This window comes from Macadamia integrifolia, unplaced genomic scaffold (genome assembly GCF_013358625.1).
Source record: "Macadamia integrifolia cultivar HAES 741 unplaced genomic scaffold, SCU_Mint_v3 scaffold2286, whole genome shotgun sequence".
Lineage (NCBI taxonomy): Eukaryota > Viridiplantae > Streptophyta > Magnoliopsida > Proteales > Proteaceae > Macadamia > Macadamia integrifolia.
In genome coordinates, this window is record NW_024868614.1 from 35,938 (window position 1) to 58,459 (window position 22,522).

General features: G+C 36.7%; 1 protein-coding gene across 1 annotated transcript; it reads left to right on the forward strand.

The window, feature by feature from the left end:
• Positions 1-3,885: 3,885 nt before the first annotated feature.
• Positions 3,886-12,897, forward strand: LOC122066191 (immune-associated nucleotide-binding protein 9-like). The gene is made up of 5 exons (XM_042630018.1): positions 3,886-4,140; positions 4,621-4,895; positions 11,333-11,497; positions 11,591-11,722; positions 12,292-12,897. Exons 1-5 carry the CDS (start codon positions 3,906-3,908, stop codon positions 12,514-12,516), a joined length of 1,032 nt encoding a protein of 343 aa, XP_042485952.1. The 5' UTR covers positions 3,886-3,905; the 3' UTR covers positions 12,517-12,897.
• Positions 12,898-22,522: the final 9,625 nt, after the last annotated feature.

A 22,522-nucleotide genomic window follows, 5' to 3' on the forward strand; every position in this document is an offset into this window, starting at 1 on the left:
TGGGGGGTCAGTGAATTACTAAAATGCTTTATTTGTTCGAGATTTCTTTTGGGTTGGGGGTGGGGAAGAGAAGGGTGGTTCTTTATTAAGAAGGGAGGTTTTGTCTAGTTATGATCAGCTGAACTCTGGCTGCAGCATCCCTTGGGTGTCATTTTATCTGATAATTACATGCAATATAATCATAACTGTATCAAGAAAAATTATAATCATAACTGTATCAAAAAAAATTGTCTAACAGTGAAAATTTTATGAAGAGATTGGAGATTTGTGATTTCTAACAGCAGCTTATAGGTTCCTTTTGGTTTTCATTTTAAATTTGAAGTTATGTTTTGAAGATCAAGACTTGGAATACCTTCCCATGTTGTGAATCAGTGACTCGGTTTATTATGAGTCGGCTATTGGGTTTATGGTTGATTTAGGATGTTCTACCTCGGGTCTTCCATATCTATGCTCTTTTGATCACTGTGGGATGCCGAGACACCTACATATTGGTAAATCTCTAATGGAACAACAACGTCTGTTCCCTGCGCATGATGCATGTGAGAGTATTTTGAGTACTGATTCACTGAATTGATGGAGTGCTCATGTCTTATTTCTTTTAAAAACTGATCAAGGTTTTGGAAACTTAAATTTCGGACAAAACCTGTACATTTTTTTCTGCAAGTTTCGATGTTCGGTTTTGGGGGGACAAAAGGCCAAATTAGATTCTGAAACTTCTAGGACATGCTATTTTAGGTCCTCTAAACATAGTGGAACCTTTAGATTTAAAAAAATATGCCAAAAATGGTATTTGAATTCAAACCCTAGGTTACTTGTGTAAGCTATATACATTCTCTAATATTGACTATTCTAAGCATTCTTTAGTACTAGAACATATAATTAAAGTAAAACAACTTAAAAATGTATTAGGAATGATTCAACTTCAAATATAAACCATTTCATAAATCATAGTTCATACATGCTTTGTTATAAAGAAAAGAGTCAAATATACTTGAGATTCCGAGTCAGCTATAATACAATATAGGTAATGAGTCACCCTTATGCTCATCCTATAGTCTTAGACTCCTAGTATGAAATGAGTGCCTGATTGGATCAAAACCATTAGAATGTTGTTGATGCTGAATCAAGTTTTCCACCGATGGAGTCACAAAAGCTGGCCAACAACATACGTATAGGTTGATACTTCCTTCGTGTTGGGAATGGGAACCTTCTGTAAGCATTTGGGTTAGTATTCAACGTAGTTTGAGCGGTTGATTGGGCAACTGTAGCCTCTCTAATTGTCTCAATCTTTTAATCCATGGTGTCCATTCTCTTAGTAACCCGTTGAAGTGACTTCATCACATCTTCGATGGAGTATTGTTTGGAGTCTGTTCAAGACATAGATAGCTCTAATACCACTTAATGTAAAGGCTGGTTCACTAACATGAGCAGTCCCAGTTGATTAAACACTTCAAACCAAATTCATAAGATTACGTCATCTGACCAACAAAGAAATAGACCAAACTTAGAAAACATGGCTGAATATGAGAAGATAGGGGTCCTCACTAGCCAAGTCTCCAGTGAGCCTCAAGCCTGATCAAAGGTGAGGTGTAATAACCACAACAGGTCCTCCAAATATGGTGAACAGAAGGTCCTTCTATGAGTAGCAGTAGACAATAGTGAAAACCCAGGCTGACCTAGCTTAGGAAAGGTAAAGTTCTTTCTCCAAAACCAAGTAAAATTTTCAAAACAGTTCGACGGTTGCTGCCAAACAAAGGTGCAACTCTAAAATTATATCATGTCCTAATATTTTTGCATTTTTATGTTCTAAGCATGTTTTTTAACCTTAAAATAAGTTACCCACCAAGTTTCAGGTTAAAATATGGCCGTTTGACCACCGAAACGGTTAATCGGAAAAAAAAAAAAAAAAAAAACACCATTTTGGCCGAAATTTCGCCGAAACAAAACAAATTTCAGTTTCTGAACCCACCAAAACGAAACGAAATTTCGAACCTTGCATCTGAGCCATGGTTTATGAGTTCTCGAATTTCTCTCTATTCGGCCAGATTTTCAGATCTTGCTTGGGATTAGGACCACTTGTGATTCTAGTCTTACCATTAGCCATGACCTGTTGTACCTTATACGGAGCCTTGGTGCATTTGGCCACATCCTTGTAGCCACCAGCCAGATGCTACTTCCGTCTAGTGGCCCCTCTTAAATTTAGTGTCTTGTGACAATAATTACGCTGAGACATTTTCTTGTCGTTTCCTATAGGCAGCCCATGCTATCTCCAAATAAACCCTCAACTGTTGAGCTATCCTGATCAAGTTTATCAAGGCGTTAAGGTGATGGATGGTATAAAAAATCAAGGTAGCACCAAAAAGGTGTTTGGGCATTGCCTAGGTGACCAAGGTGCCAAACCAGATTGAGCCGCCTTGATGCCTAAGCGTTGCCTTGATAACTATGATCTTCACAGTATCCATGCCTCCATGCTATCTCTATACTTTTTCTTGTCTTTTACCGGTCTACAGTGTGTTGACATATAAAAAATTGAACGACAACCACCTAATATTTTTGTTTTTTTTTTGTTTTTTGGTAAAACTTAGTTTTTGGGAAAAGTGATATACCTCCAAATTTGGATCTTGCACAAATCTTCTAACAACCTAGCTAATCGTCGCTTCTACTGCACATGCACTAGTTCCAAGCTTGTACGACGCGATTGTTTAAAAGAGTAAGAAAAATGGAGTTTTCAAGGTTTTTTTGTCAAAACCTAGAAGAACTCACGAAATCATGTGGAATAGTGAATTTATGACATTGGTTTGGAACAATTATGACTTTCAACCGACATTTTGGTGAAACTGTTCATAAGACCGAAATTTTGGTCGAAACTTTGTAAGATTTGTATTTCGAATGCCATTTTGTTTCAAGGCTTTAACATTGGTTTGGAACAATTATGACTTTCAACTGAAATTTTGGCGAAACTGTTCATAAGACTGAAATTTTGGTCGAAACTTTGTATGATTTGTATTTCGAATGCCATTTTGTTTCAAGGCCTTGCGAAACTGAAATGTTTCACCGAAACTTGCCAACATTTCGTAAAACCTCAAACCATGGTACTGATTCACCAAATTGATGAAGGGCCCATGTATATGATTCCTTTTGTTCCATGAAAGTAGCTGGATGGTGTATTTTTTAGTTTGGTGAAAGGTGGATGTTCAAGTGATTTTTTTTATTTTTTCACAAATAATATTAGGTAAATCTAGTGGGTGAGTTTGAGGTGAGGGTGGTGGACGGCCGTTAGGGAAAGAGAAACAATCCCTGTGATGTCTCAGAGTTGCAGGGGATGGAGAGGAATCACACAAGAGAAAAAAGAAAGGGGGAGGGGAGAGAGAATCTCTCACAAGCACACACTAGCTCGCATGCTCTCAAACCCTCAATTCAATTCATCTTTTCTATGCTGTCCACATACTTATAGGTGACAAAACCATCTCAAAATAGAAATCAAATAGGAACCTACTCTACTAAGGAATAAATTCAGATTTGGAAACGAGTAAGCCAACTCTAGTCCTATGTATTTAACTTCCTAAAATAAACAGAATAAAATAAACTAAAGATGCTATTCTTATAAATAACATAAACTATTAAATCCTACTAGATCAATAACTCAAATATGTATCTGGTTCATCTCTGTCTGGATACCCAAATGGGTATGAATCAGTCCACAATTGTGCACCTGCATTAGAGTGCCTATGTCTTACTGTTAAAATCCATATGTTCATGTTTAAGTGACTGTTACTTTATGAAATATATGAAAAAATGAGGTTTGGAATGTTTGATGGCATATTTTCAATATTCTTATGTTATTCACTTATTTGTATTGATATGTAATAATGTTTTCTGTTGCAGATAATTCTGTTTTGGAAACAATGGGTGGAAGTTTGATAGATGATGACTGGGAGTTGGCTGGCTCGTTTAATGAGGTTAAAACAGTTGTTTTAGTTGGACGTACTGGCAATGGGAAAAGTGCAACCGGAAATAGCATTCTTGGAAGGAAGAAGGCTTTTAAGTCAATGAGGAGTCCTGCTGGAGTTACAAGCTCTTGTGAAATGCAAAGTACTGTAATGAGTGATGGCCAAGTCATCAATGTTATTGACACTCCTGGTGGGTATATTTTTGTTCAATATTAGAATAGTTGTGATGCTTTCATTTTCTGTTTTTGTTTCTTTGATTTCACAAAGATGCTTGCATTTTTTTTTCACTCGCAACCTCCTAGATGTGTCAATGAAATTTGGTTGATTTGCCTGCTGATAGCTATATAAAAGGACCTCTTTCTCCTATAAGGAATGTTCTCTAAATTTGTTAGGATTTTTTCTGTAGAACTTTTGTTGGGACTCTCTCTTTTTGTCTATTCTTTTCTACCTTCCCCTTCAGAGATATAGTATGTAATCAAAAGTAAAATACAGAAATCCTTTTTTAAAAATCTCCCTTTGTTATTTTCCTTTTTTAAAATCATGGGAGTATGTAACTGTAGTAATTTTCTTGCCATCTTTGTGCCATCGACCCTTGGTTCTTATCTAGTAAGTTTCTGGTTTCTTAGGTTTTCTTTATTATAGACAATCTAATAAAAAAATCTCTTTTCAGGACTATTTGATTCTTCTGTTGCACCCGACTATATTGGCAAGGAGATCGTGAATTGTATTAATCTGGCTAAAGATGGAATTCATGCAATTATTGTTGTTTTCTCAGTCAGAAACCGTTTCTCAAAAGAAGAAGAAGCTGCAATTCATAGCTTGCAGTCTTTCTTTGGAGAGAAAATTACAGACTACATGATTATAGTTTTTACTGGTGGGGATGAATTTGATGATGATGATACTTTTGAAGATTATCTGAGTCGGGACTTTCCCGAGTCATTTCAGGTTGAGTTTCATGTTTGGAATAGCCTTTCTGTGCCTGAAAATCTGTTTTATTATTTTGAGGAGTTGTCATTGTATGAGGCTGTCTGACAGTCAATCCCATTTGCTATCAAAGTTTTTACTGTTAGACATTCTTCAGTTACCTGCAAGAAAATTATTACCTGTTCCTGCATTTGATATTGATTGATATCTAGCTGTATTTTTGCAAGTTTTGGTTTTGTATATTTTAGGGGTTTCAGATTGCCACATAAATTATTGCTAGTTGATAATAACAGCTGTTGGATTCTTAACTTTTCTCTTTCCCATTCCCTTGTGGCGAGTTGTAAGTATGCTGTTATCTTGCATATCGTAAGCATGTTTAATTCTCTAAGTGAGCTTATTTTTTTTATTCTTATCTAAATGAGAAACAGAAATTTGCATGCTAGAATGTTTGGAAAGAAATGTATCTTATCAAGTCATACATACCTGATATCACGGTGGATGGGACCTACCATGTAGAAAATTCAGGAAAGCAGGTTTGCTGCTGGACTTTTTTTTTGGATGAATAAATAATTCGTTACCAGGAAGAAGAAACTCAGTATGCTGGAAAAAGTGAAGAATATTGATGTCTTCTTAAATCCACTAAAGAATGCATTGCTTCTCATGGCCAAGAAACTAATGGAATATGCAACAATTTGGGAGTTTGTCCTCGGGTAATTTAACTGTGGTTGGAAGTAGGATTGCTATGGGTTTAGGGGCATGAACTAGGGAAACTAGTGTTAGGATCATATTAACACGATGGATTCATTTAGGTATTTTCAAGGGTTAATCTTGGTATAAAATACACCTAAGAGTCAGCTTACCGTATTACTTGGGTTAAAACTGATCTACGTATCTCAGCTTGGATGTCCCAGACACTTGTACTGTAACTTGACTTCAATTTATGACGTCCTGTATAACTGGGTCGTAGACAAAGTAGCTTTCCTTCTTCTCTTTTGCTTTTTTTGTTAAAATAAACTGAAGTTCCAAAGTGAAATCACCCAACAGCCAAACTGTTCTGGTCCGTGTGCAGAACATCCCGAAAGATGTTTTGAAAGGGGGGGGGGGAACCCACTGATTTACCATTACAAAAAATGATGCACACCGCGTTAAGAAACTAAAGAACGAGCCACCCCATTGGCTGCTTTTGTACAGTGGCTGAACAAAATAGAATCGAAGTACAGTACTATACACTTATGCCTAGAAAAAAATGCCTCCAAAAAAAAAAAAAAAAAATCACTCCTAAGGAGAGGGAGCATGAGGTGATGAGAATTGAGAAATCAAAATTTGGATGAGTTCACTGGAACATGATTCATCTATGATTCTTCAAATTCATCTTGATTGCCAGATGGATACAGGCTAAAACTGCTGAGGCTTCAGCAAAGTGAACAGAGCAAGAAATATTCTTCTCCATCAACTGCAGCCAAACAAAAGCCTGTTGAATCTTATTACTGCTTCAGCACATCCTTGATTTATGGATTAGATTATCTGATCAGACCATCTTTGATTTCCTTAAGATCACTATTATCTGATTCTGCTTATTGTTCTTTAATTTTTAACAACTTCTTTATTAGTCAGTTGGATTATTGACCTCTTTGCTGTCCAAATGATTATTTTAATTAGTGATGGATTCCGTACCGAAAAAATCGAATCATACAAATTGCTTCCCTCTTCATATTGAGGTTTAAATTAATTTTTCTCAGTGGCCCCCCTTCTCCTTACTCTTGCTAATGCCCAACAATTTACCCGAATCTTAGTTTGTTGGGTTGTGTTCATATTGTTAAAATATGTACCACGATATGGGGAGTGTCCCTATCGTGGATGAGTTTTACCTTCCTGCTTTAGTTTATTTCTTTCCCTAGTTAGGATAGATCTCTACTTACTAAATAGGATAGACTTCCTCTTTTATCTTGCTTGTGGCACAAGGACTTAGTTTCCTAGTTTGATTGTACTTCTTTTGGAGTTAATAAATATTGATGGTAGGGGGGGACTGAGATTACAATCGGCTGCTCCCCTCTTGCAGTCTCTCTTCTCTTCTTCTCTCTTAATCTCTTTCTCTCTTCTCTTACTCTTTCAAGTTACTGGTTATAGATCTTGGTTTCGTAACACATATAATTTCTTCCTGTTGGCTTTATGATTCTCTCTTGGATCTGTATTATCTCTATTGAATACTCACTCCTTTGTCGGCAAAGTAACATGGCAGATGTCCTTGATATGTTATGAGATGTTTTTTGGAGCAATCACCTACTGGTGTTGGTTTTCTTGTGGCCTTCCTGTATCATTATGTTATACTTTCCTCTAAGGAATGTATTAGGGGTATAGCCAATTACTTGTGTAGTATGAACCTTAGTATTCTAGAAATGTTATACTACTTACTAGGGCTGGCAATGAGTATGGTAGGTCAGGTTATGGCCTCTCCTTCGTCTCTAAGGGATGTGGAGGGTCTTCGCCCTAGCCCTGTAGGGTTGGATAAGGATTTGCCCTTATCCTTGCTGGATAGGAAAAGGGTAAAAGTCTCATTACCTGGTAGGTAAAGTATCTAGGGAAGGGAATTAGGGATTGAAACTTTCTCTTAGACTTTAGACATTTGGGATTTTGGTATTTGGCTAATGGAAAGGGACCATAAGTAGGTTAGATGGGATGTATATAGGGTGTGACATTTAACATGTGAGTTACTTAATTACCCTTACCTAGGTCGGTAAACTGGCAAGTGGGGATTTTACCATTTTAGCTGGGTATGTTAGACTTCCTTACCCTTCTCATTTTTTGTTATTGGGTAAGGAATCCTTACGTTTGCCATCTGAACTCTGAAGTAGGTGCTAAGGTGGGTAGATGGGTAAAAGGATATCTATTGCCACCCGTATGTGTGCAACATTATCTTGTACATTTTAATCTTCTTAAACTATTATAGATTGTCTTGCATTTGAAATGGTTTGCAGGTGTATATTGGTACTTATTCCATTATATCTTTGATTAAGCATCTGTGCTGGTCTACTTGTTGTATGGTTGGTTTTACAAATTGCTTCCTCCACCCCACAAAGGTTGACCTTTTCTAAAAACTATTCACATTTCAAGGAGTTATTGTTATATCACCGGGATGTGTACCTTTTTTCACCTTTTACTTTTTCTGCACCTTGCTCCATTGTGAGCTACTGTGGTTGGGTTGCTCTATTCTAGCAAACAAAGCATAATCTCTTTTTGTTCAACCATTGCAGCCTCAAGGACTTGTTCTATCTGGGTAAATAAATCGTGCTCTATAATTCTAAATATTGGTTAGGTTACAGAGGTCTAGGCTTTTGTCCTCAATTGGTTTGTTTTTGCCACTAATTTCTTATTCCCTCTTTTTGTTTTTTCATTTTTTTTTGAAGTTGTCTATTTTTTCTAATTTATCTATACTATTGTATAGTTGACCTGAATTGTATAGTACTTGTAAGTTTTTAATATTTTATATTTTATTAAATATTTTAATTTAATGTGAATTTGACAGCCTTGGTCAAATTCCAGCTTGGTTTAGCTTCAATTTTAGCTACTCTTGTTCCCCCCCCCCCAAAAAAAAAAAAAAAAGAAGATCAAATAACAATAAAGATTGTTTAGATTCATATTTGGGTTTTAGAAACTCACTTATACTTAAAGATCTATTTTTTCTAATATTTATATGAATTATTTGAATTTTATGTGGTCCGGAATTTTGTGATGAATTATTCATATTTATTTTGGGAACAGTGTACCTTACATACTGAGGCTGTGGTTTTGGTTTCCAGGCAGCCTTTGCAACTTGAATAAAAAATAAAAAACCTCCTGTGGATTCTGGTTTGTTTTTCTCATCTTTTAGGGTGAGTGGATGTGTAGTTTTTGCCCCTGTAAGTGGAAAAGGCAATCTTGGCATTCTCTCCCCCCTCCCCAACAACCGAAAAAGTAGAAGGAAAAAAAGAGGCCACTTCCTTGGAGGATGGAAGGAGTTTGAAGACAACAATTTTTTATTTCATACCCCTATTGATTCTTATGTTATATATATATATATATATATATACTTTTTTTTTGACAGATATTATGAGTAATATTACATCCAAATACAATAAGGGAACAGAAGCACCATAGTGTACCCACCATGTTTTCTGGTTCTGCATTATTGCAGAATTCCACTAGATTTGATAAATAATTTCCACACAATATAGTAATATACAGTTCCAAGAGGGTTGATCATGGCACAACGGTAAGGTTGCTCCATTGTGACTTAGTGGTCGCGAGTTCGAGTCAGGAACAGCCTGATGTAGGGGATTTCCTAGAAGACTAGGGTCCCTACAAAAGTGACTCAATTAAGGTAAGACAAACTTAAGGGGGGGTCTTGGGATTAGGTTGGGATTTAGGTATGCTCAACAAAACAAGATTCAACATGCAATAAATAAAGACAAATCAACATGTAGCCAGGAGCAATATCAATTTAAGCAGAAAAACACATAATAACTTACTAAAGCTTCAAGTGGGGACATGGGGAAGGGAACAAACGTCATGCGAGTGTTAGGTTCAGCACAAATCAATCTAGACACCAAATAAGATATGCAAACAACCAATGTCCTCTATTAGCCAACTAAAATAGAAACTCAGCAAGGGTTTTAGAGGTATAACGGTGAAAAAAAAAAGCCTTAAAACAGTAGGTAACTTAGGCATAAACGAGGGGGCAAGGGCTGGTTTCAATGCTAATGGGCTGCAACATATAACATGGATTAATAGAGGTGGAGGGGTTTAGTTTGATTACTTACCTTGTTGCTGTCCTGGTCTGACGAGAAAAGAAGAGGCCGAAGTCTTCCAAAAAACAGAGGTGCAACCCACCTTATTTGACAAAAGAGAGAAGTCCAGCTCGATGGTGTAGTGTTCAACAGCAACCCAGTTAGTGATGAGGATACCAGCAGCAACCCAGGTGGGGTCTATTCGATGGAGGAGACCTTCAGTTACTGTGAACAAAGGTTGCAACAGTGTAGCAGCAACAGAGAGAAACAGAACAGCAAAAGAGGGAGATGAAAGCTGAGAACAGAGAGAAAGTCGTGAAAGGGAGAGAAGATCGAGACGGAGAGAGAAAAAGAGAGAGACGAGATTGAGGAAGAGAGGGAAATCGTGGGGGGATTGGGGCTGTTCTTTTTGTTTTCAACAATCTTCATTCATTCATTGTTTGAACCGTGGCCTAGGCCACTACATAAATATTAACTTAGTTGTTAAAAATAAAAAGAGCCAATTGGCAAGTAAATAAAGACTTCCTAAAAACTAACAACTAAATAAGTAGTTTCCTAATTAATTAAAAGACTAACAAGGAAAAGAATATTCTACAAATAAACTACTAAACTAACAACTAATGGGGCCCACAAGATTTGCTGAAATCTGGAAAGAGAGAGGGACTCGATCCAGCGTTGGAATAGCTGGATCGAGCCTTCCTTTCTTCCTCCTTTTTCTTCTTCTTCTTTCTTCTTCTTCTTTCTATTCTTCCAGCCACAAAGATGGCTGTTTCTTCTTCTTCTTGCATCTGTACACTTTGATGTCTCCATCACAGCCTCTCCACGAAGCAGGGCTAAGGCTGCGTACTATATGACCATCCCTAGACCCTGCCGTGGTGGGAGCCTCGTGCTCTGGGTACACTCTTTTCATAGTAACATACAGTTCCAACACTAAAACTTCTGAAAATTTCTAATAAAGAAACTGAAAATTTTCTAATAAAGAAACCAAACAACATTCTACTTCACATATTTTACCATTTCTGCTTGGTGAGATCCCGTGTCAGCCCCGTCCCCATATCATCGTATTGTTTTGAAGTAAAGGTCATTGGCATGAGAATCAAGGACTCGATGCATGGTAGATTTACTCAGATTGTGGTGGCTGGTAATTCTTCCAATATTATTGGTTGGATGCTAAGACAAGTTAGTGGCCTTCGCAGTTATGGTGTTTCAGTAGGTGTGGACAGTCATTGGCTTCTTTGATGAACACTTGATTCCACTGTAGGCCTACATCAGCCAATGAGATCCCCAATGATTTTCCCAAGCAGTATTTTTTAGGCCTATAGGTTGTTGATTATTTATCACCTGAGGGTGATGGACTCGTTACATGCCTTTTCCCGCGTCCAAAAGAATATGGCACCTTGATTTGCCTTTGAGTAGGAGGGAACACCCTTTTATGCGAAATAAATTTAGTTCCACACACATTAATGCAGCATGTCACAGGCACTAGCTATCCTACCATGAAGATGAGCATGTAATGTTTCTTAATAGATGTCCTTATCTAGTTCTTTTTTAATCAGTTTAAACACATCTTTGTCTACTGAATATCTCCAGTGTTGAATGACTAGTTCGCCTTTGTTCACTTGAGTCATAGAGTTCATTGTAATTTAATAAAGCTAATTTGCTTTTTAATTTTAATCTTGTTTGATGTGGATACAGGAAATTCTCCGCCTGTGTAGAAATCGAGTTGTACTTTTCGATAACAAGACACAGAATAAAAGTAAGCAGGTTCAACAGGTCAAGCAACTGCTGTCCCTTGTGAACATTGTCATTGCAGAGAATGGTGGACAACCCTATTCTGATGAGTTCTTTGTTGAATTGAGGGTGAATATGCTATTCTCCCTGGTCCTTTTTTCTTGGCACTTTTTTTATTTATGGTAATTTAAGTATTTAACAATCCCCATGTTTGTTTGGTAGAAAGGGGCTATGAAGTTGCGTCAACAACAAGAGGTTAAGTCGTTAGAGGGGTACACCAAAAAGGAAATGTCGGAACTGAAGGAACACATGAATAAGTCATATGAGGAGCAACTCAAGCGAATAACCGAGATGGTATGCTTTGAACCTTTTGCCTTTACATTCTACTTGAGCACATCATATTTGTAAGTTTTTGGTGTTATATATCCATTTTTTTTTTTGGTAACAATGTTATATATCCAATTAATAACCAACAATGAAAGAGTCTCGTTAGAAAAGATATGCATATGGTAGGGCTTGATTCTAGTATGACCGTGGATGGAGTTGTATGGAGGACAAGGACCCGTGTAGCCTACTCCTTGTGGGGGACATTTATGGGATGCTGCTTTGACTACTGTTTACTTCCATTTGGGACTTATTTTTATTCTTTTGTCTACTACTATTTTTGATGATATCGGATCCATGTAGTCGACCCCATTTAGTTGGGATAAGATTATGGTGGTGGTGGTTGAATGGAGGAGCCTCTTTAACTTTATTGAGTTTAGATTATTAAAGATTAGAGAATGCAGAAATGAAAATGTCTGGTTCAAATTTGTCATTGCATGGCGTTGTTTATGCTGGAGTTAATTGATCAATAAAGAATGATTGTACACATTTGATTGTTTTACTGCCAGCAGTTAATTCGTTAATTACTTGCTATCTAGGTTGAGTCAAAGCTGAGAGAGACCACTCAGAGGCTTGAGCAACAATTGGTAGAAGAGCAAGCAGCTAGAATGAAGGCTGAACAGATTGCACAGGCTGCTCAAGAGAAATCAGATGATGAAATCTCTAAGCTCAGGGAGAGTTTGGAGAGGGCCCAGAGGGAGAGAGACCAGAGTTTGGAGGATCTTCGAAGGCGAGCTGAAAGTGGTAGGTGTGCCATTCTATGATTGGTTTCACATACCTGTGCACTTGAACCATGAATCCTAAGTATATATTTTCCTGGACACACCCAACAACAGATTTAGATGTTTTATTCGATATTCTCTGTACATAAATATACAGATGAACCCTATATCTCAAATTTTCATCATTTGATGAGTATGATTTTGAGTATTACGAAGGGATTCATGCTCTATTGATTATCATATTTGTATATGGCTGGAATGTGACGACCACTGGTGTCTTATTAAGAACTCAGGAATCTAGGTTTTGCATGAGAGCAAATATTCTCAGATTCAGTCTGTAATGATCATATCTTCCTAGATCATACTTTTGAGACGTAGTTGACACTGCAATAAATGCACTTGTTGCTTGCTGATTTACTTGTACATTGTTCTCTTTCACACCTGTGGAAAGTTCATAAGCTGTTTATTGATCACTCTGTTGAGACATCCATTATTGGGTGAGCCTGTGGCGTAATGGTTAAGTTACATTATTGCAACATGTTGGTTTGAAGTTCGAAACTTGGAACCAGCATCTCTTGTGAAGCAAGGGGTAAGGCTCTGTATATTTTGCCCCTCCCAAACCTGCTAGCAGAGCCTTGGGCACTGAGATTTTGTTTTCCCCATTCTGTTGAGACATCATCCACTGCTTAAATGGATTGATGATGAAGCAAGGCCTTTAGCAACTGGGCTTAATTGACAAGGGGTAAGGCTGTGCACATTTTGCCCCTCCCAGCCCAGCCCAGCCCAGCCTTGCTAGCGGAGCCTTGGGTACTGGGATTTTGTTTTCCCCCCATTCTTTTGAGAGATCCACTGCTTAAATGGATTGATGATGAAGCAAGACCTTTAGCAACTGGGCTCAATTCACAAGTGAGGTGCTTCGTTACCATCTAAGCAGCAATAGGTCCCTGCCCTACCTAAGAATTTTAAGGTTGGCAATTTCCTACCATTCTGACATGAAGTTCGGGAGGTTTGGTTTTAGGGAAACTAAACAATGGAAATGTGACGTAGACTTCTGATAGATGGATTGCGTTATTGTATTAAGCTATCCAACCTTTCAAAACACCAACTATTTAACGGTTGCAAGTGCCCATTGCGGGTTTGAAACTTGAAAACAGTCCCTCCTGTGTGGTGGGTTTAAGGCCTGCTCCTCCCAGACCCTGCAGTAGTGGGCGCATTGAGATGCTCTTTCAAGTGTTCAATTAGGAACTGAAACAGGCCATATAAGACCATATTGAATTGAAGAAGGATTGGTTTTCGGTATCTAGAAAAGATACCTTCCTTGGTATGGTACGGTGTCAGTATCTAAGGTAGAATTGTTGGTTATGAACTGGATAGTACTGAATTGCCTATTCCCAAATCAAATTTAGAATATACACATAATAATATGGGAAAATGTTCTCTGAACAAGTGGTGTAGGATGGAATTTCCCACACCCCTCGTCTCCCTCACCTCATTAACCATCCATCTAGCGTTGCAACCCACTCTTCTCCACTGCCATTGATCTCTCTTTCTCTCTTTGGCCTCTGCAACTTCTTTTTTCTTTACCCCTCTATTCTTCGTTTAGGTTTAAGTTGTCATTTCTCTCACCTTTCCTATTTTTGCTGGATAAATCTACAAACTAATTCGAGCTACATAATTTGTTAATTGTATTATTCCCACATCGGTTCTAAGTGGGACATTTCCTTTCCTCATATACTTGTGATCTCCTCCTCTTACCAGATTGGTGTTTTAAGATGGAAATTTACAGTATATCAAAGATGGTTCTTCCTGATTTCATCCACTTCTGATAGAAAAAGAATAAACAAAACATTAAAATAACGGGCAAGGGTTGGGCATGCTAGTGGGTAACCCAAGAATAAGGAGCCTCCACCATGGCTGCCTACTACTTCCCTGCCATCTTGCAGCCTGATAGAGAGTTGTAGCATACCAGTGTATATGACTAAAAGAAGAGAGGTCAAACACTAAGCATCGTATTGTATATTGCTTATTCCCATATCATTAATGTGTATATTGCCATTTTTCATCCAATGGCAAATATCGCATCTTTATCATCTAGCAACCAGTAAATGTCAGCATACTTTATTCCTAGGTAATCTGCTAACATGCCTAGCCTATTCCTGAAAATAAATTATGGAAAATGATGTTCTTTCTCCATTATAGCATGGTTTGAGTCAAAATCTCTCCAAATGGGAAGAAGGCATCCAATGGCAAATATCGCATCTTTATCATCTAGCAACTAGTAAATGTCAGCATACTTTATTCTTAGGTAATCTGCTAACATGCCTAGCCTATTCCCGAAAATAAATTATGGAAAATGATGTTCTTTCTCCATTATAGCATGGTTTGAGTCAAAATCTCTCTGAATGGGAAGAAGGCAAACGAAAGGAGACTAGACAGGAAATGGAATAGTAGTCAAAGGGGTGTTGAGATGGGGAGCAGGAGAGAGAAGGGGAGAAAGATAAAGTGCAATGGCAATGGAAAAGAGTGGGTTGCAACACCAAATGGACTGAACGACAGTGATGCAGCTACGGGAATGGGATGGTCAATGAGGTGAGGGAGTAGAGGGTTGTGGGAGATTCCATCTTACCACTTTGCTTAGAGAATTTTTTTCCCAATAATTATATAGGGTAAGTGTTTCTTGTGGGGAGTGTGGTTCCTCCATCTGTGGTGAGGCCAATGAAAGAGTACGAGGAAATATCCATAGAGATGTCATTTTCCATTTTATGGGCATGGGCCAGTCATTTCCACCACCCTCATGCGTTTGGGCGCAGAGGCCACACTACCCCACAAAAACCTTTTTCCCAATTATATTATGTATCTCAATATATATTATAGAAGAAAGAATGCTACATGATAGTGTATACCTGCACCAAGATAGCGCTGCCCCACACTAAAGATGCTTGAGCATATCCTCCCATTGGCTGTGGGCATTAGTGTACATGTGTGCTATTGAATAGCGTTCTCTCACCCATATTATATATATATATATCTCATATTATATATGTATTACAATATCTGGATTCAAGTGGTTAATTTAATAAGAAATAGTGGGAGGCAATTGTATTGGTGATGGTTAATTTAATAAGAAAGCACATGTATAATAATTATGGGGAAAAGAACTATGTCCATCTACGACATCTACACCCAAACATATTTGGGTGTGAAAAGACCCAGTTGCACCCAGCAATTTTTCTTCCATATGACGTATCTCATATATTATATATGTATCTCTATATCTTCATTTTTAAACCAAACAAAAATCTTATTGGCTTTTGCTTATTAAAGCCAAATAATAAACTGTTTGTGAAACTCAATAACTTTTTTACTAAAATTGAACAAGCGCGGTATGATTTTGTTGTTAGAAATGCATTCATGTTCTTGGTACAGTACGTTTTTGGTTTTTCCTTTCTATCTCTTGCACTGAACAGAAACCATACCAAATTCTCAAACCGTACCTATTAACACCCTTAGGCTTTGTTTGATAATCATTTAGTTCTAGAAACGACGTTTCGTGTCAAAAATAGAATTTTCAATTTTCATGTTAAAATGTCATTTAAAAAAAAATGGTGTTTGGTGAACCTGTTTTAAAATCGATTACCCTAGTTGTTCATTTTTTGTATTTAGAATGAAACCGAAATGACGGAATAAGGTTTCATCCTTCAATCATTTTGCATTTCTAACATTTTTTTTTTCTAAAAAAAAATCAAAAAACACCAAGTTGACAGCAAATGTTTTATTCCGTTTTTTTTTTTTCCCCATATAACAGAACATTTTTCTAGATGACTACCAAATACAGCCTTAGTGCCTTGACATGAAAGAAACACGGAAATATATTAATCCCTAGTTGGTTGATATAAATATTAACTTCATTTTTCCATCTTGTAATATTAATGGTAAAAGTTTTACTTCTGCGGATGAAGAGAATAAAGCCATTGGATGTCATTTTACAGTTTTACCCCATGTCCAATATTATACAAGTCTAAAATACCTTTGGCACTATTCTAGGAGTTTTATCTGACCACTGTGGATTAAGAGATTATTTACTGTCCTTGTCCCCTGGTGTATGAAGTCCAAAATACCTTCCCCACTATTAGAGGAGTTCCATCCAGTCACCAAAACCCTTAGATTAAGAGATTCTTTCTTCACTAAAAATGAAGGAAATCTTGCTCCTTTACTAATTAAGGCATTTTAAATTAATGAAACGATCATGTTTCGGTTGAGGAAGTCAATTAATGGACACACCCCCCCTCCCCAAAGAAAGAGTAAAGGGAATTTCGGAGTCATTCAATGACATGTGCTTTAAATTAATGGTATTTTGCCTTTGTATTTACAACCATCCAGTTCATCTTCTATCATTTATTTTATTAAATTTTTTGAAGTTTTGTTTTTTCCTTTGGTTAATTTAGGTTTACCAAAAAAGAAACTTGACATGTAAATTGTGGACCTTAGCATGTACCTATCCACAAAATTTGATCACTTAGATGTATGATAGCATTTTGTCACACTTCATTGGTGAGCTTCCCTATGCCGCTTTTTCCAAGCCCTCTCCCTTTATTTATTTCAACTTTTTTATCCTTACAATTATTTTAATAAAGAAGATGGGTAAGAGAACACTACCTGCTCATGTGACAACTGCACCAATGCGCAAATCATTGAGAGGCAGCGGAGAGGCATCTTTAGGGCATGAGGCAGAGGGCAACATAGTCTTTTCACATCTGCTGTGTCTATAGCACACAAGTGGGTAACTTTATTTTTCTCTTAAAAAAGCTCCCTTCTAATAGTAGTAATTACATCCTCGTTGTCTGTCATCATTCATGGTAAAAAAGTTTGTGCTTTACCACAAAATGCAAGTGTAAATGTAATCGGTAAAAATAGTTTCTACAATAACATGGGCAGCATAACAAATAGAGAGAGTGAGAAATGAATTTAAACCACCAATGTTCAATTACATTTTGGGGCTCCCTCTTTCTCTATGTATAGAGGTGGATGAATCCCTTCAAGAGGCACCCCATGGAATGTGATGTCCACTGGTTCCAATACATTGGATAAAGATTTCAATCCAAGTGTTAAGATGTAAGTGTCACTAAGTCCATGGTATAGGTGTGACTCTTGGTTCCAATGGAATGGACTAAAAGATTTTAACCCTGAGTGATATGAATGCACTTGTATAAATGGATATGTCTCTATAAAGAGACAAGATCCATTATGTAAAATCACTAACAAGTCTTTGCCATACGGACCTGAAACCAAACCCAAACGTGTGTCACTTAAACAAAAAAGATTATAAAGTGATCACTCGAAAAATGGGCCGAAGTTATAAAAAAAAAATATATATATATATATATATATGTATAACTATTGCACCTAGTCAATACTCAAAACACGACACAACTTGGGTGTGCATGTGTAAAAAAAGAACCTCGAATCCACTCAGGCATATGGGAGGAGGGTGACTTCTATTCAAAAGCTTTGGTCCGTTACTGTTAACTATGTATATACTTTTCTAACCTCTTGTCCACTTTCAAATTAGGACTAAACATTCTACATATGAAAGTGCATTGCCAAAAACAAATCCAATCAAATAGAAAAGCAAGTCTTGTGGGAGGAAAACCAAAATTTCAAACAATGATAGTAACTTTTTAAACTTATCTTATTAAATACATTTAATATAACAAAATCAGAAATAGTTCTGGACAATAGTATTGTCTTTAATGCAAGTCTCACTCAACTGAATTGGACCGGACAATAGGACTGTCTTCAGTGTAAGTCTCACTCGATTGAATTGGAATCTTCTCCCAGCAAAGATTTGGATATATTTTCATGTCAAATTTGGATATGACAAAAAAATCCACCATTTAGACATACCAAAAAATTTTTAGGATTATTTGCCACTTCTTATTGTATTTTTAAGTATTTTTTTAGAGGTATGAAGAAGCTCCCAAATCTATAGATACTAGATCTCCATTCCTTGAGGGGTACTCATCACCGTTAGAGTAGCCTCTGGGGTTGACAAAACAAGGTGTTTACGACAAGCAACAAAATTGAACTTAATAACTCATATGAAGAAAAAATATATATATATATATATATATAATAATAATCAAACTTGAAGGAGGAAAAGATGTTAGGAGGAGAATGAAGACTGATGAAGAGAGATAATCAGACTGTTGAATCGACCTTTGCCTTGTAACTCTGACACCATGAAATCTTGAGAAGAAGACAATATTGATGCTGAATTGATTGCTTTGCTATAAACCCTTAGAGGGTTTAAATAGAAGTTACAATTGAGACAAAAATAGTAAAACTATCCTGATACAATATTATCTTTCATAATCTTTTTTTTCGATGGAATCATCTTTCTTATCTAATATCTATACATATCGATACGTCAACGATACAATATTATCTTTCTTATTACACAATATTATCTTTCCTAAAATATAATAATGAATTATTCCCTTATTAGTTTTTACAAGGTGTAATCAATAATTGAAGAAATTTGGATAATGAGGTAAACTGAGCCCAACAGACACATTGACAAACCATTCCTTTTAACCTAATAAGCTCCGAATAACCAAACATTACTTCCTCTACTTGTGTATCCTAAAAGGGCCTAATATAAAAATATTGGGTGATTTACATCAACCTTGCTTGTCATTTGTTGAAATTACATAATCCCCCCTTGAAAATAAAAAAATTACATTTAAACCCACGAAGTTGACACTGTTAGACTAGTGTTAGTTTTAGAATGTAAAAAGACAAAATCAATCCATTCTTCTTCTTTATCTTCTTCAAGCTTCCCTCTAAGAAACGATAGGGATCTGGATCTCCGGATCCAAGTCCAGATCCTCTCTAATGCTTGGGCTATCACAAAAAACTCAAATTTCAGATCAGTAGATTTTTTTTTTTTTTTTTTTTTAATTAGTATCAAAAAGCTCCATTAAGTAAAAGCAAATACATGAGTATGAATATGAACTCTCCATCATTATTTAGGAGTCAAACAACTTTTTTTTCAAAGTTCTCTATATGCTTTTGATGTTAATATTCAGTAGCATAAAGTTAGAGAAAGCTGCTAATGCTGGTGATTCGGTATCTGAACTACTAGAGACGAGAAAAGCTCAGCTCGATCAAAGTTTCAGACAGTTGAAGAGTAAGTTAAATTTAGGGTTCATCAAGCAAAGCAAATGAATCTACTGATCTTAAGAGGACTCTCGGGACGAGAGAGATGGCGGTGAGGATGGCAGCGGCATCAGGTGCCGTATTGACGCGTTCGATAACCTTCGTCACTAGAAACGCAAAGAAGCTGAAGGAAGTGAAATCCATTTTGGGCAACTCCATACCCTTTTAGTCCCTTAAGCTCGACCTGCCAGAATTACAAGGAAGACCCTTTTTCATGTCTGAGATCTCTTCACTGCCACCAACATTCCAACTAACTGACGATCCAGCATCATCAGATTCTCAAAATTCCCCATTGGTGTATAATTCGGCTTCGCCGTGGTCTCAGTGTGAAATGAATATCCAAAATTCGAACTAGAACCAATCTCTAATCTCTCATCTCGGTCTCTCTAGTCCTCTTCGTTGTCGGATTTGGAATCGAAGCTCAAGGTACTGTAATGGTTACCCCATTAGCTGTAATGAACTTCTTCCCTCTCGGTTCCTTCATCCTTTTCCTCCATGTTTTCGTCTAGGTGATGGTGATCGCTTTCTTCATCTCTCGCTCGTCGCCTACAGAGAATACTTCACCGGCAACGAACGCAAAGTATGTCCGAGGAGCTTTTGCCGGATGCGAACAAAAGCAAATGTAAGTGTGAGTTTTTGGGTTGAAGATAAAAAGGGCAATTTCGGGTTTTCAAAAATTTTCAATGAACTTAACGGCTTAATCCAAATAAAATGCTAATGGTGTCAACTTTGAGGGCTTAAATGTAATTTTTTGATTTTCAGGGGGATTATGTAATTTCGGCAAACGACTGGGGAAGTTGATCTAAAAAATCCAAAAATATTTCCCTTTAAACACTAAAGCTCATGAACCATTTGGTCCAATAGCTTTGTGACAATAAAATTGTTGGTTTCATTAAAATCTTCAAAACCTAAGCCTCCCAAATCTTTTGATTACATACAAATCTACCCAAACTTTGAGGTAAAGATGATGGAACTCTATAAGAACAATAGAGCCAAGATCATTAAATCAAAGACAAGAAGAAATACAAAATAGTTTTTATTACCGCTGTGCAGTTTGTGTGAGACAAAGTTTTCAATTCCAACTTATTAGTTCAGAATGAAACAAATTTGCAATGAAGCTTGGTTAAAGACTTACATTTTAGATCTTCAAATAAAAAAAGGACCTCCAAACAATGTTAATCTATTCTTGTAGCCTTGCTTCCCAATTATGAAGTATATCTTCTCCTAATCATGCTACGCATATTTGGGCTAAAACGGACATAAGTCACTTATTGGAATTGACAAGTTACCTCATGAATAAACTATACAACAATAGCGTTATATTTGAGACGGAAAAGAAAATAACTTGATTAGGTATTGTCAAAAAATAAAAATAAAATAGAGGAAGCAAAACTAAGTCAAGATGATGTGAATCAGTTCTTTTTTCTGAAGTCAAAAAGATTAACATTTCTAAAGGAACTAGAGTTAAATTTCATTTTCATTTTCATTCAAGATTTCTCTTATGTGTGCCTTTTTAAAATACCTTACTTTTTTTGAAACTAATGAGCCCAAAGGAAATTAATTATTTAAAAAACAAATGTAATTACAAGAACTTATCTTACAAAAGCAATACCCCTAATACAACCTTTAATTCAAATATCTAGATGTTCATTTTTCGACATATTTATATTTGCTCTCCTCAAAATATTTATTAAAAATTTATTTTAAGTAATGATTATGTTAAATTCATATATCATGAGTTATTTATACCATATTTATTATGAAAGATAAAGACAAAATATAACCTATGAAAATTGATTATAGGAAGAGGATCACTTACCGATCATTTAGTTTTGCATCATTGTCGGAAGCACCAACAAGAATGAGTTTTTATACTTCATAAGGTGAGGTCATCATTTTACCTCTCTCTATGTTTGGGTGCATACACCACAACCTAGCAGGGATCTTATTCCCAAAAATTATTCTTTCTTACTTTCATTCTCAATATGTATCTCCAATCCCCAGTGCATCACATGGATTTTCTTTTATAAGTTTGAATAAAATGGTATTTCTTTTCCTATTTAATTAAATACTTGAATCCCTGTGCATATCACATGGGGTTTAATCTTTAATGTTTCTTTGATTCCATTTAAATATCGATTGCAATTAAATATCGCCAATTAGGTAGTGTGGGTCCACATGGCTAAAGAGAGGTAGAATATCCAAAATAGAAGATTCCAATCTAACCGTTTATAGTAGGGTCTTCAGAAATATTTTCATGGATCTTGTTCTCTATCTATAACCGAATAGCATCTCTCTCTCACCCACACTCTTTGGAGGTCGTTGATCAAAGTGTTTGTGGGTCCAGGGCCTCTATGCGTGGGACACAGATCCTCTCAAGCATAACTGGGCATTTAATGCACATTCGACGACGAAGAATCCTTTGGAATGTGAATTTACTCAAGAGACACTCAATCTGTGGATGTGCCTTGGACGGCCAACTGCACTGAAGAAGGTATGAATTTTTGGGATTGAGATCTTCTCTCGAGTGGTGATCACCCAGGTCTTGCCTACCTAGGCGATCGACATGTGTCCAAGTGATGATCCAATAATTCTCGATGCGATGCCTCTTTTTTGATCAATAAAAGCACAATCGTTGGATCACCGTTTGGACATGTGTCGATCACTATGGTTAACCAACCATAGCTATCTAAGCGATCACCGCTCAAGAGAGGAGTCAGATCGGAATTTCTATGCAAGTATGGTGGGACTAAGTGCACATCCAATGGTTGAAAGGACTTGAAAATACACAACCATGTGTTGAGATGTGTGCCTAGATATTCTCAGTCAT

Coding starts and splice junctions, on each gene's coding strand:
- LOC122066191 (XM_042630018.1), top strand. CDS start 3,906: ATGGGTGGAAGTTTGATAGATGATGACTGGGAGTTGGCTGGCTCGTTT. Junction 4,141..4,620: donor CAATGTTATTGACACTCCTG/GTGGGTATATTT, acceptor ATCTCTTTTCAG/GACTATTTGATTCTTCTGTT. Junction 4,896..11,332: donor ACTTTCCCGAGTCATTTCAG/GTTGAGTTTCAT, acceptor ATGTGGATACAG/GAAATTCTCCGCCTGTGTAG.